Source organism: Echiichthys vipera (assembly GCF_963691815.1).
Source record: "Echiichthys vipera genome assembly, chromosome: 10".
In the NCBI taxonomy this organism is placed as follows: Eukaryota; Metazoa; Chordata; class Actinopteri; order Perciformes; family Trachinidae; genus Echiichthys; species Echiichthys vipera.
The window spans coordinates 11826581-11841455 of record NC_139835.1 but is presented as its reverse complement, the minus strand read 5'-3'; the positions used below and the strand labels follow the sequence as shown (position 1 = coordinate 11841455).

At 39.1% G+C, this 14875-nt stretch overlaps 1 protein-coding gene across 1 annotated transcript in view; it reads right to left on the bottom strand.

The window, feature by feature from the left end:
* Positions 1-1552: 1552 nt before the first annotated feature.
* Positions 1553-14875, bottom strand: part of lrp1bb (low density lipoprotein receptor-related protein 1Bb) — a 287271-nt gene continuing 273948 nt past the window's right edge. The window contains exons 84-92 of the mRNA XM_083922252.1: positions 13746-13907; positions 13041-13215; positions 12596-12700; positions 8008-8121; positions 6060-6136; positions 4988-5078; positions 4496-4646; positions 2987-3061; positions 1553-1835 (exon numbers count right to left, since the gene is read on the bottom strand). Of these exons, the coding sequence (XP_083778378.1) occupies positions 1695-1835; positions 2987-3061; positions 4496-4646; positions 4988-5078; positions 6060-6136; positions 8008-8121; positions 12596-12700; positions 13041-13215; positions 13746-13907 (1091 nt within the window). The 3' untranslated portion in view covers positions 1553-1694. The remainder of the gene's footprint in view (positions 1836-2986; positions 3062-4495; positions 4647-4987; positions 5079-6059; positions 6137-8007; positions 8122-12595; positions 12701-13040; positions 13216-13745; positions 13908-14875) is intronic.

Sequence of the window (14875 nt, the reverse complement as noted above, 5' to 3'; positions counted from 1 at the left end):
GCCTTCCACAGTGGTGCAGATATTCCTCTTCATCTCTTCCTTGTCTTCATACAAGAGAACCATGTCCTATTACAACCACATATTTTTGATTTCTAGATAATGGGCTAATCTATGAAAACATTAACATGCATTTTGGAAATGGCCTGTGTCAATATAGTGGATTTCCACTGGTGCTGTCTGTGCTACACAAGTTTAATATGGAGGACAATTAAGGAAGCTGGAAACGGTGACATCTATTTGTACCCTCATCAATATGTGGTGGGCTGAATGTACTGGCAGATCCAGCCGATAGCACAGACAGATGGAGAAAGGGCAGGAGTGCCGCTGCATCCTCTGGTTGCCATGGTGAGGGAGGAGGGGAAGTGCGTGGAGAGACAGCCATTGTAAGTAAAGTAAAAGGAGACTGAATTATCATTCAGCAGGTGGCACAGACACAGTGTCACTACCACCAGGTAAAGAATAGTGTTTTCCTTCCTGCACATGGGGGACAGCCACTTTTCTCTGCACAGCAAAAAGACCTCACACTGTTGATTGTCAGGGGTGTTGCCATGTGAACCCCGGAAAAATATAAGAGTTCTGCCAGTCTGATCACAGGTTGACTAATCTGTGTTTGGATCTGCTGTGGCCTAAGAAAGGGACACACAGTGGAAATAAGCCCCCTTTATTCAATATCGATTTACATTTTTTATAAAAATTACTTACATTTAATACATTTCTCCAAAATACAAGCAGCCAAACAACATATAAATCAAATACAAAATTATAAAATTTCTTATATTTATCATCTTCCTTTTCTGAAGTAACAGATGTGTTTATAATATCTCTTAATAACCTTTTTGTAGCTGTGGTAATTATCTTCCTTGTCTACATCTGTTGATATATGAGACCTAGAAAAATATGGTATTCAGTTTCTGTCTTTTCAGTGTACAGTACAGGATCTGAGAATCTGATCTGAGAACATTCAAGGTGGGCTTCAGTCGCTTTCACCAAAAGATAAGTTCATGTGGTAATTACTGCTGAAACATCGTGGATGAAGCTGGACATCCACGTTAAAGGAAATAACAGAAGACCAAAGGAATTACATATTTTGTGAGAAAAGATTATGTTGATAGCATGGCCTCCACTTCAGGTATCGACGGATAAAAAAAGACAAAACCTCAAAAATATCACGTTTCACTGCTCACTTTTGAAGCTTTGTGGTCCTTACCTCATATAACATGTAAAAAAGAAAAGAAATAAAGCCTTAAAAACCACCCACTCAAATCCTCTCTACGATACTTACATTTGTTCAGAAAAATTGAGCCAACCTGCCATCGTTACCTTCACAAAACGACACACTGTCCTTATTTCACTTAAACTAGAAACAAGTATGGGTACAAATTTCAGCACTGCATTTTAAGGTTTAAACTGTGCACACGTGTGGCTTATGGTGTTAAAGTTTTTGCAAATCAGCAGCTTTACTCAGTGTCATACAGTATACAGTATAGTGCTGTATAACTTGTGTTTGACAAACATTAGAAAGCAAATTGTAAATAGAAAATAAATCTCTTCAGCACACCAACAAGGACATTATGCTGATGTTAAACCAGTAAAACCTAAGAGCCTCATAGGAAATCGAAAAAAATCTTGTTTTCTCGTTCATATTATACATTATACACTGTGGTAAAAAAAGAAGTACAAAGTGTAAAGTTAGGCTATGCGGCGGTTTCATGAATTGTCCCCTCTAGTTTCTTTGGGAGTAGCTCTCTCCTCTCGTCAATACTGATGACTGGCTTCCGGCAGTTTTGCCCGTCAATATAGATCTTTGCATACACTGGGTTGGAGTAATTCATGGGCTGTAAAGGAAGGAAATAAAATGGAAAAACAATTAAATATGTATTTATCTAAATTACCATAAAACAGTGGGAGTCTTAAAGCTGCATTAATAGCTTGGTGTTGTTTTGGGATAAGCTGAGAACAAAACATATGACGGATCATCTTACAAAGAAAGTTTGGCAAAAATGTTAGCAAATATTTTAATGAAAACCAGCATCATCATTCATCTGGAGCTGTGTTTTTTCTATACCCGATGAAGTCTGATACAGTATCCACTCTTCTTTTAGCTCTGTTCTGATCCCCACCAACTTATGAGAAAAACATCTGACTCTTTAGCTGATAAACACACAACGTTTTACTAGTGTAGCTAGTTGGGGGATCACCATAGACTGTATTAAACATGGATGCAGTCTCTGACATCACCCAGACTTATGAAGAGCCAATGTAAAGCTCAAGGTGGGTGGCTCTGGCCATCGCCATCTTTGCAGTGCCGGACACTGCCTACTCCCAGTTAATCCAAAAATAGAAAGTGGCAAAGGAGGTGAGGAGGATTGAATGAAGCCTATAGTCCATGCTAACCAACTGGGACGGCCTCCAACTGTTGCTCAATAAATAACTTGAAGTTTTCGTCACTTCTGTGTGCTTCATTTTTCAGCCCTGGAGGTTGCCACTTGGTGATAAATCTTTGTGGATTTATCACTACAGGCGAACTCCTGTTTATATTGGTGATATTGGTCATCCTATTGTCATGTGCGTGTAAATGAGTAAAATACTGATTAGTGCAGCTTTAATGAAAGTCCACTGTGATTAACAAAGTTTTAAAAGTGGGTTAAATATCTGCGTTTAACTCTACTGAAAGCAATAGAAAGAAAAGACAAGACCCATGCATACTGTATAAGTAGATTGTTATTCAGCAAGCAGTAGTACATTAACAGACAGAAACATGCAATAAGAAGCCAGTTTAAACATAACGCCATGCAAGCCCACTGTATACATTAATAGCTTTAGAAGCTTTTACCAATTTTTTGTATATTTAAGTGCAGTTACCTGGCAAAAACATGTTGATTTACATCAACTTGTTTTTGCCAGGTAACTGCACAGTGCACACTACTTGCCTAAATGAAAGGAAATTTGTTTTGTGGAGGGAAAATACAAAGTCTGGAAAATTCACCTGTCCAGGTATAACCTCCTTGGGCACAGAATTCATGCTCAAGTTGTGAGGGTCAGTGGATTTTACACACCAGCCCTGCAACACAACAGGCACCACCTCTGTTTACAGTGCATCATTAAATTCATTATCACAGCTGACACCAAACAGACTAAAGAATGATTAATCGTCAAATTTTTCTAATCAGTCCAGTTGTGGGTTATTTGACTTCTGTTTAACTCAAAATAAAACTGCACTGCACTGAATTAAAGAACGATGGAATCGTAGGGGACCAAGAGATTGTAGTGGAATACAGAAGCTAGTCTAGATTCAAGCCAGAATGTCTCTCTTAAAAATGCAGCCAGATTGGACTGACAATAGCAGATGCCAAAGCTGGCAAGGGAAGAAGCAAAAGCATTAGGCTTGAAGCTCTTGCAGGTGAGCTGGATAACAACATCAGTGAAGGTGTTATGATTCATTTGATATGCTGAGTGTTAGTGTGGGGTTGAAGGCCATGAACAGAATAAATCACCAACCACAGCAAACGTCATTGTGGTTTATGGCACCCGTACATTCCTGCACACTGTAGCCAGCGTTTACTACATTTCTACAAAACTAAAGTAATTCTATCTGATTTATCAAATTCAATTGAGTGTGATAAGCAATGGCATAAATTGAGACCAATCAAAGCAGTTCTTCTCCTTTTTCTGCTGCTGCAATATTTATTAATGATGTGAGAGGATATGATTGCATATAGCAACTCAAATATGATTTCCTAAGGTTACGTTAGTTCATAAGTGACTGATAGATTCACATAATAAATGACCATGTCTAATAAAAAATTAGGCTCTTATACAACAAAACTGCACTCTCAATTAGTTTGAGAGAAACCAGCAACAGACGCGTGTTGCGAAAGGGTCGCTTTGTTTAGCATGGGCCATGAAGAATGGTCTCCTGGGTGAAAGTCCTTTGTTTGTTTGACCCATACACCTGACCTCCTTCCTACAGAGACTTTTGTTATAAATGTCTTTGTGATACTTCAAAGACAAACGTAATCTGGGACAAAATATGATTCCCGTGATTGAGGATGCAGGTTTTTGGTGTATGGGTACATACGTTGTAGGGGGCAGGACCGCAAATAGCCACATATACTAGATCCAATTAATGTGTTTAGTTTCATTTTTTTCCAAAGTGATTTGAGTAAAGGGGATACAATTTGCTTCCAACTCCGTAAACTGCAATATTTCAGTCTTTTTAGTATGTGGTTATGTTGTAAAGCAAGTATTGCTGCAACTATGACAAAAAATAAAACATATATTCTCATTACAGTGGAAAAATATCTTGTTTAGATCTATCATGTTAAGAAATAGTACATATGATAAGAGATAACACAAGTCTGTTACCCAGCCAGTGCCAACAGACACTGTTGCCTGCATCGATCATACAACCTGAATAGTCTGTTGCAAGCAGATGTAAAGCTTCAACTTGCTGTTGGCATTGTGGTTAGTTTGATATTGATCTCATAAAGCAAACCTTGTGAGGGTCCAATGTGAAGTTGGGTCGCAGCAGGCTGCCTGCATCAGCATGGTTGTCATGGTCCACTTCATACATGTTGTATGATGGGTTCCCAATCTCCACATTTATCCCTCCATTTGTCATGGGCTGCCTCTGGACACGTTTTCCCCTGAGGTATGCGGAGCAAGGACTGATTAACATGATACCCAACATGCAGGTCAACATGCAGTATGCATGTGCAGCTTTGCCTGCCTCAAGACAACAAATCACATCATACTACTTGGCACACTTGGAGTACATAACTTTGCTAGGCCAATCTAAAAGGTGAATTATAATCAGAGGCTCAGTGCAGAGGTCAAGTGTGATGCAGAACATTTTAAAACAAACAACAATCTTTTCATTTATAAAGCAAAGATATCCATTCATCTTCAAAGCTGGATATTTCATCATCTGCTGCTGCTTAGAAGCTTTTTTCTTATTAATATTTTATTTCTTTATTGATTTTCTTACCTTTGCCTCCGCCTGCAGATGTAAACACCTGCTACCACCATCACAATCAAGATTACCAGCAGAACCAGAGGTACAATGATAGCTATGCTCCCTGAGAGACAGACAGAGAAGAAATGGTGTGGAGAGATGAATGACGATTGAAAGGAGCTAAGATGGGCTCAGATACTGACACATTGTATTTAATCATGCCTGACTGTGGCTTTTTCTCCCTGGTCTTGGTTGACGGCACACTATACTCCATTTTCAGAACAGCTGTCCATTAGATATGGGCTACACAAAATGCATAGATTCTATAAAAAGGTGCATCATTTTGAACACCTGCAAACATCTTGATATGAAAATGAGGACTAGAAGAAAACCCAAAGGTAAAACAGGTCCTCATACTTAAAGTATAGACAGACAGTGTCTGCGGGGGTTCTCTCCGGGTTCTCCGGCTTTCTCCCACAGTCCAAAGACATGCAGGTGTTAGGTTAATTGATTACTCCAAATTGCCCGTAGGTGTGAATGGTTGTCTGTCTCTATTTGTCCTGTGATAGACTGGTGTCCTGTCCAGGTAGTACCCTACCTCACGCCCAATGTCAGCTGGGATCGCTCCAGCACCCCGCAACCCCGATTGGGACAAACGGTTGGAGATGATGTTAAGGATGAAATGGAACTACTTAAGTTTGCTGAGTTTATTAGTTTGTTTTGCTCAGAATCCAAACAAGTGTATTTTTTTTTTATTAAGCAATGTATTTCTTAAAATTATTTTGAAGACCGAACAATCACATAACTATACTGTGATCGACTGACAACAGCAGCTCCTCTAATTCAAACAAGGTAAAACTTCTGAGGGAAGGCAAATTGGCTGGGTTGGATGGGGTTCAGGAATTATTTAGTTAAGGGGCCAATCAGGACCAAGTCCAATTACTTGGAGTAAGTATAACCTGTCTGTAAAAATGTGTGGTTGTTTAAAAATGTGAGAGAAGCAATCCTTCGACTGAAATGGAATAGGGACACTGTAGAAATGATACATTATTTATACAGGAAATTGCAAGGTTTTATAATAAGACTTGAAATCCCCAATACTCACCACCACTGGTGTTGTCTGATCTGCTGCTTTTAGGGGCGGGTCTCTCACACTGTGTCCCTGCCCAATTGGCTGAACATCTGAAGGAGGTCAAAAGAGAATAAAAATAAACTACTATTAGAATATATTTCCTAGCAGTGAAACAGCTGAGAAGACAACTTTACAAAATGAACAACATTATGATGTGACCGTGGCTTACATATACAACACATTATGATTCAGTCTTGCTATGGAGTGCTTTGATCCAACACAAACAAACCACCACCTGGAGAGAGAGTACTATGTATGTACATTTTTGTCCATAAGCAGTGTGTGTGAATTTACATGTGGAACATTCAGTGTAGAAAAATATTAAAAAGGATGACAGCGGGACATCAAGTCGTCATCTTATTTGGGATCCAATGGGTGTGATGTATGACCCTTGTTAGAGGAGGTGATATCTAATTTCACACGACTGACGCAGATGGGTCTATAGAGCATGAGTGATCTGGTGCGTGCGACTGGATGATGGCGGAATGAAATTACTCTAAATTACATGCACTCTAAGAATCAGAACATCAGGCTATCAAAAATAAGGATGCAGCCCCATACATACGAGAAATGAATCACACCCTCGAATGAAATGTCACAGCGACATGAATTTTAATGGGAAATTGGGAGCAATGGGGAGCAATTGATCTCCTTTGGGAAGCATAAACCATGAAAAAAAAAAAAAAGAAATTCTCCGAAACTGTGTTGAAGGCATTAAAGACAGATTACTATGAGATGTTCAGCCTAGTAAGTTATATGTATACACGATGACTGGGCAATAACAAACATTTTCAACTTGCCCTCATGCAAAGGTTGCAAATGCACAGACTGAAGCCCACATTACACAGACAGTTTCCATTTTGGTCCCCCCGCCCCACCCCCCACCCCCCCTCCAGTGTGCTGGCTGACAACTGCATGAGATGGGTGGATGGGTGCCAGTGAGGGCCAGCAAAGGTACAGAATCATGGAGCAACTGATAATGTAATAAGTGCCACATCCGCTTATACTTGCTGTAAGCTCTGAGTAAAGGATGCTAGTTTAATATGAATAAAAAATATGAATACCTAAATCTAGTGCTACTACCTAACTGCTGTTGCTGTTATATACTAATAATAATTCATAAATTACTACAGGAATAGTTCTAACATTTTGGCGAACATCTTTATTTGCTTTCTTGTCGATAGATAAGAGAAAAAAAGGGGAAAGTTCCAGCACACTCCAGGATACTAGGATTGACACTATTTTACGGATCATTTTAATGACAGAAAAGAGCGACCTACACATTTTGCATATTGCTTCATCCGATTCACTCTGTGTTTGATTAGCTGTGCCTTTAAATAATCTGGTTCTGCTTAGTGGAGAGATGTATATTCTACATTTTAATTTCCATGAGATAATTAATGTCAGTATACAAGAGGATGAGTAGATCCATGATGTATAGTAAGTTATATTCCTATTCAAGTGCAAAGCATGAAGGGCAACACAGTGTTTGACAACAACTTTACAAGCCTTCTAATTACAGTAAGTTGGATGACCTGTTGTCCTTGGAGCCAAGGCAGTGTGACAAAACACATTTCAATCAAAATAAAGATAGTCACACAGTAATAATTTACTGAGGACACATCCCAGTCACAAGTTAAATAAAGAGCTGTCCAAAAATAAGTAAATGTGATCAGAATCTAGTGAAATAATAATGGCATTACACTGTCTTTCCATTTATTATTTCCAATCTATTTTGGGTTACTGTTTAACTTCATTTTCTTACACTTATTACATGATAAGTTGCTAGAAGGCAGGACTGTGACAAAGAGTCCATATACTGTACTGAGGCTGAAATGGAGCCAGATGGAGTTGAGTTGGGGTTGTGGACAAAAGGGGTGAGTGGGCTCTGAATACAGCTGGAGAGGTGAGAAGGACCTACTTGCAGCGTGGTTTGTTAAGAGCTGTCAATGTGCACATCCCCTCATTCTGACAGAAGTAATCGCAGGGGTTGGCCAGCTCATCACAACGTTGGTTCTTGAACCCTGACGTGCAGCTGCAAAACATTGTGTTGGGAGTGATAAAAGGGCCCAGAGAATGTATATTGTTGAACTGTTTGCTGCTTGATGAATGGAGACTGACACTCTAATCCCTTTCAGCAGCTTCAGTCATAAAATAGAATAATTCAATGTTGCGTCTGCATCAAGTAAATTATCAAAATAAATAATATGAACACAAATCAGTTTCAGTGCTCACCAAGTGAGAGGAACATCTGCAAGAGAAGAGTCTGTTACAGTGATCACACCTCTGAGATGCGTAATTTCTTTAGAAATACACAATGTGATTGTAAGAATACTAATAGAATACTAAATGGTCAATTCATTACCAAAAATAAAACAATATAAAACAACAAAGTGTTATTTTCACTCAAAGGGATGGTTAAAAATGTTTTAAGTGGGGTTCTATGAGGTACTTATCCATAGTCAGTGTATTAGCTACAGTAGATGGCGGTCGGCAGCAGTACCAACTCTTCAAAGCCATCAGACTCCTTTAGCAAGAGCAGTAATTTTACCTCACAGACCACAGGAGTTGCTGGTCTACTGCCGCCCAAGATCAGTGAGTTTGTTTCTGTTATAGTGTGAACTTGGTGAATCATAAGTGCCCCTTAAAAACACCAAAGTCACACATTAACACATACAAACTAATGTACACAGCAGTACTTTTTTAGTCTGTGTCTGCTTCTACAAACTGTGGGAGTACTGACTTTGAATAAGTGCCACAACCACAATTCACAATATCCTGCTATTCTTAAATGTTTTCTTTAAGTCTGGCTGAGGATGGCATTAAAATAAGAAAATATAAATATCCAAAATATGATGTTTTATAAATACAATCATACATGGACATTGTAGCAGATACTGTATTGTGACTATACCAACCTACCACAAATACATAAAATACAAAACCCCATTCATACTGTAATGTCAACAGTGTTGACTTGAAAGTCTTGAAATATGCCTTAAACAAAATCACAAACCTTTGAAATAAGTCAAATATATGTTCATAAAGAGAGACAAAATGAAAGTTGCAGTTTGACAACCAATGTTAGAAACTTGCCACTTGTTAAATGGATTCAACCCTGTGGGGTTAAGGGGGGTTCCAACAGTGTAGAAATGAAATCATTTGCAATATTTCAAAGTGGAGGATTGTAAAAAGAAAAATGTTCAAGAGGATTTTTTTGGACACAGTTGTTTGAGGACTTGAAGATAGGAAATAATACGAAAAATTATACATATGGTGAGAGAGTGAGCAAAACAAATTGCATCTGGAAAACTCTGTCTAGGGCCATACACAGGTATTTGTTTTTTAGTTTCATCCAAACAGGGTGATGGCATATTAGGTAACTGTAAATGGATAAGGATTTTCGGAAACTCAATACCCAGAGTATTCACAACTTTTTACATGTTTACACATAAATGTACAATTGCTCTTTCACTATGATAAAGGAACTGAGGCATCAGAATTTGCTACAAATCGATCTATGGGCTATGCAGCCAGGTAGTCTACTGTTAAAGTGTAATTCTGGCGCAAAATCATCTCATGGTCTTTTTTGACAATTATACACATCAAATAAGCCATCAAGACAGTTTTTTTTTGTGTAACAACTATTAATGGAGAAATAGTAGAGCCACTGACAGCCAGAATGGCTAACACTGATTAGCTCGGGGCAGTACGTTGAAGGCATTAAAATGGCTTTTTTAACCACTAATATTGCTGATGATTTTTTTAGGAATCGGTCGCCTCTTCCAATTTATTCTGGGGACATGGAAAAAAAAGTGTCCTGTACGGTGCAGTTGATGAGGAATGGGAAATCCTCCATAGCAGTCACACAGCGTTTTGCAGTATTCAATGATTCCAGGCCAAGGCGAAAAATGTAACTCTCTGGGCAGCATAAACATTCTTCTCCGTTGCCCATGGGCTCACATTACTCACAGGCACACTAAAAAATGCCCGCACACCGAGACTGATGCTATGTCTGATGTAACCTCTACCTGTAGCCCCTTCTGGCAACGGACATACCCACCCCCTTGCTTGACATTTTGGTGCTGCGGGGAAAGTTACTGTCTGGGACTTTTCTAAACTTTTTACCATGTATTATTAACTTATATTTCAACAAACTGCCACAAACCACAAAGTTTAGGTGTTTTGCAGGATTAAATCATCAATGGGCTCCTTCTTTTGGGATTGCATTTTGGTAATCAACTTGACTCTAATACGAGAGGAGCTGGTACCGGGGCCAGTTGGTAAGTTTGTCAAAATACTCTTTTAATAAACTCCGGGTTTGCTATCTACGTTGTTGGTGCTTTGTTTTATGTGTATGGGACTCTTATCATCCTACTGCAGAGGTTTGGTTTTATTTTGATTAGTATTAGTGGTTAAAAAAGCTGTTTTAATACCTTCACCGTACTGCCCCGAATTAATCAGTGTTAGCCACGTCGGGCTGTTAGCGGCTCTCCAGGATATCTCTGTTAATAGTTGTTACCATAAAAAAACTGTCTCAATGGCTTATTTGATGTACTGTATATAATTGCCCAAAAAGACCATGGGATGATTTTGCGCTGAAAATTATTTCTTTTTTCAGGCTTCTGATTGGGCAATTGTTGCTGATTGTTGGTTTGGCATGCTCTTTAAAACACTTTAACTTGACTTTTATTCAGCAACAAAGGAGGGACAGACCCTATTTAAATACTTGTGTACCTGTGAACTGGAAAAAAACTAAAATCTAACTGTAACAATAAAAGTCAAAAACAACTGGACTGGTTGTTTGTCTAGGAAGAAGTTTCACCTCTCATCCAAGAGGCTTCATCAGTTCATGTACGCATCTGACCAGGCTGGTCCGAACCTTTCCTAGACAAACAACCAGTCCAGTTGTTTTTGACTGAAATTGCTTTGAGGATAACGATGACCTGGACGAATGAGAACATTCACAGGCTGTAACAATAAAACTTTCTGTCATTTGATTTGAGAGGAATATGTAACAAACTGAGGTTCATTGGATCCTATTTGTCAATCCTGCAAGATATCCTTCAAAGTGATATATAGACATTGTGCCTGCTATTGCGCTCACATAGTCCAAAGTCTGATGCACATATTCAGCATCAGAAATAATTTATACTACAGATGAAAATGCTTTTGTGGTTTTCTACTGACCGACTGAAGACAACTGCTGAAGTAAGTGAGATTTTCTGCATTGTAGGAAAAAACAGAGCCATTGTATAGTTGAAATGCTTTTTAAGAAGACTATTTAAATATTTCTCAGTGAATAACAGTGAGGACTTGGATGTTTACTATAGTTGTCTTACTCATGCATTTGAAAATCAAGCTTTTTCAGTGTGCATTATCTTTGCAATTTAAGCAGTCCTGTCTTGCAAGGTTTTTGCTTTGGGAAGGTTCTATGGAATATGCACTTTGTTGAAACGTTAGTCATATAATAAAGTTTTCTGCCTGCTATCCGTGTGCTCCATTTTACTAGGGGTCTTATCACCTAAGTCTCTCCTGATACAAGATTGTCCTATTGTGAGAGCACTGGACAGGTGCACAACTTCTTCTGAAGCGGTTGAAGCGTGTCTGACTCTCCTTTTAATCAGAATATGCATTTACTCAGAGTATTAAGGGCAAACATTATGATTTCTTGACACAGACACATCCATCATCTCACATAATCTCTTTTCTTCGCAGCAAATAATAAACCACATTATCAGGATCTGTTAACCTCATCGAAAAGATTGGATCATTTGCATAGAAATTGATTTTATCCCCTAGAATTTGAGAGTGATGACCATGAATTACAGTCGACAATCAGGGTATTTAAAAAAAAAAGAGGGTTTGGCTTTTGAAATGGATTTCCAATTTCCTCCTTGGAGAGATTTCTAACATAACATCGCATGTGATTATAGTTGAGGTGGAATTAATCTTTGGGCAGCGCTGTGAGTAGTCTTTCACAATAATTCCCTGTTACGAGTTTGTGCCATTGGCTTTCATGGCATGTTCTACCACTGACGCATACCTCAGCTTCTTTTTTTTAGAACTTCTAAAACCTACTACGGTAGAGAGTCAGAGAGGCCTGACATCAGCTCTTAACTGCAAGGAGGAATACTGTGATATGTTCAGAACAGCAAGCTTTGAAGGGGCTTGGAAACCATTTTTATCTGCCTAAGAACCTTAAGCCACAGTGAGGTGTCACACAGCATAGTGATGGGCCACTGGCGCTCAGCCCCTGCTGTGCCATGACCTCCACATAGTGACATCAAACCTTCCCTAGACTTAAGGATTTCTTTCCAGAGGAAGACATCTACCATGTTCTCCAAGTAGTGAAATGGTCCCCCTTAGTGATTTTCAGTGTTGCTTCTAAGGCCAGGCTTTCTTGGGCACAGAGCCAGTATTTGAATGGAACAGTAAGTGTGTGAATAATAGAGAAGCACATTAGAATTTTTCCTCGACTTTCCTTCACCCATTAAGCAGTGACTTACTGACAGAAAGGCAGGTTGGTGTCGGGGTCCAGATGACAGGTGCCTCCATTGTAGCAATATCCGTCACACAGCTGACAGCTCGGTGCTATTCTGCCATTTGTGCAACTGGAGGGCAAAGAAATAATGGAATGCTAGCGACAAGCAGAAAACTACACTTTTAAAGGAAGAAAAAATGCTTCAGTGGTGGTTTTGTCAAACATATGCATAATTCATAAAAACACAGGAGAGTTCACATGGCTTCTAAGTCACTGACATTACCGTAAATTGCTGTTGGTTGTGTGGCCCAATACAATTTTCAGCCTGTAATCTTTGTATACAGCAAGTGAGACCTGATGATACACTGTAGAACTAATGCTTTTTCCACAAATGATGAGGACTATAAAGCTTTAGCATTATAGCAAAAGGGATAAGGCACAAGAAAAGTGAGCAGATACCAAGCACTCACTTGCAAACTACATCTCCTGTCTCCTCGTTAATGAGGCAGGGAGCTCCGTGGCATCGAAGACACTTGTCCACCTCACACTTGTTTCCCTCAAACCTGGCAGGACACACACACTCCACATATCCGCTACTAGATAGCGTGCAGGCCTTGGAGTTCACACAGTAGTGATGACAAATGTCTGTCGCACAAACACAAAGAGACAAAGACAGAGAGGGCAGTGCTGAGAACCTGGGAACATATTTTAAGCTGATTTGATTGGAATATAACAGGGCTTTAATTTTACTTAATAATCCACATTAAATTACATTTTTGCCACAGATGAAAACACATCACCTCTTGGGCAAGCAACAGTAGGAAAATACAAATGATGTGCAGTTGAAATTGTTTTCACATAACCCATTATGACAAAGAAACACAAAATAAGATACATTCTCGCTGCAGCTCAGAAATAGCCAAAGTTGTTGGAGGTGGTGTTTGTGGAAAGAAAATACTTTAGGGGTTTGTTATTGTTCCACATTCAGCTGTGAACTTTGAAATGCTTAGTTCTAGATTTTATGCAGCATAACTGAATTCAAATCAATGCCGTATTGTGACTGTTCTTGCGGCTAGACTTGAAAGGCTTATGTCAATCAAATGGAGGCCATGTGCATGGCAATAATCTGTTTTCTGTTGTGTTCGCTGCCACTAAGCAATGGGTGCAGGACTCACGGTGAAGACAACGGTCCCCAGTATATTCTGCCATACAGCGGCACACTGGCTGGTTCCCCTGAGTGACGTCGCATGTTCCCCCATTTAAACAGTAGTTGTCACAAATCCTCTTCTCACAGAAAGGTCCTGAGAAACCAGTAGGGCAATGACATGTAGGCTTACCTGGAATGAGACAGAAAAGGAAATATTAAGGAAGCATTAAAAAAAAAAAATTCAACAATGCTTTAATACACTCAAGTATTTTCTGTGTATCAAAATCCTAATATGGCGTATCCCTCTATACCATAGACCACCATTGTTGTCCAAAAACTATTGAATACACACCAATGCACTGGATGGCGTCTTCCATTTTGGTATATTTGGTATTTCTTACATACACTGTCCTGCTGCTTTAAGTACTCTCTGGAGTTTATGGCTGAAAATGGTGCCTATCACACGCATGTCCTGTTTGAGTAACATTTGCTACATAGCCCAGCTGTTTTGCAAAATGACGAACTCATTAAAAAAAAAAAACTGTGACCCATTCGAAAACAAAACAAAACTTCTACAGGTAATATTAGCTTACATGCTTATGCTTTTGTCGGCCAAAAAATAACCAGCGCATTACACTTTGTGATCAACTCTAGTATACAACTGGCCATAAATGTGTCACTGACAGTTGCATTTTTTAGGGATATCATTATCCTATAGTTCCCACAACATATGCTTAATAGAAACAGTAAAACACATCCTCTACTTGCAGAGGGTAAATGCAAAGATCCATCCTTCCATCAATCACTTTTAGACATAGATTCATGCATGGGTCAAGATGATCACAGATTGGCACCTATGGAGATAAACTGAGGTGCCCTTTGTCTCAGTTATGTCCTTCCAGTCCATCTAGGGGATAACAAATCATCCACAGGCCAGACATAATATGCATAGAATTCCTCCAGCGTGAGTCTGCACACTTTTTTCTCCCTTGTCAAACATCTGGACAGGGATGCGTTCCAGAAGCATTCTTATCAGATTTCCAAAGGACCTCAAGGGGTTTCAACAGGTAGCAGTGACTCTATTTAGTACTAGCATATATATATATATGTATGTATATATTAGTATTTATAGCGTTTTCTATTTTACATATTCTTATT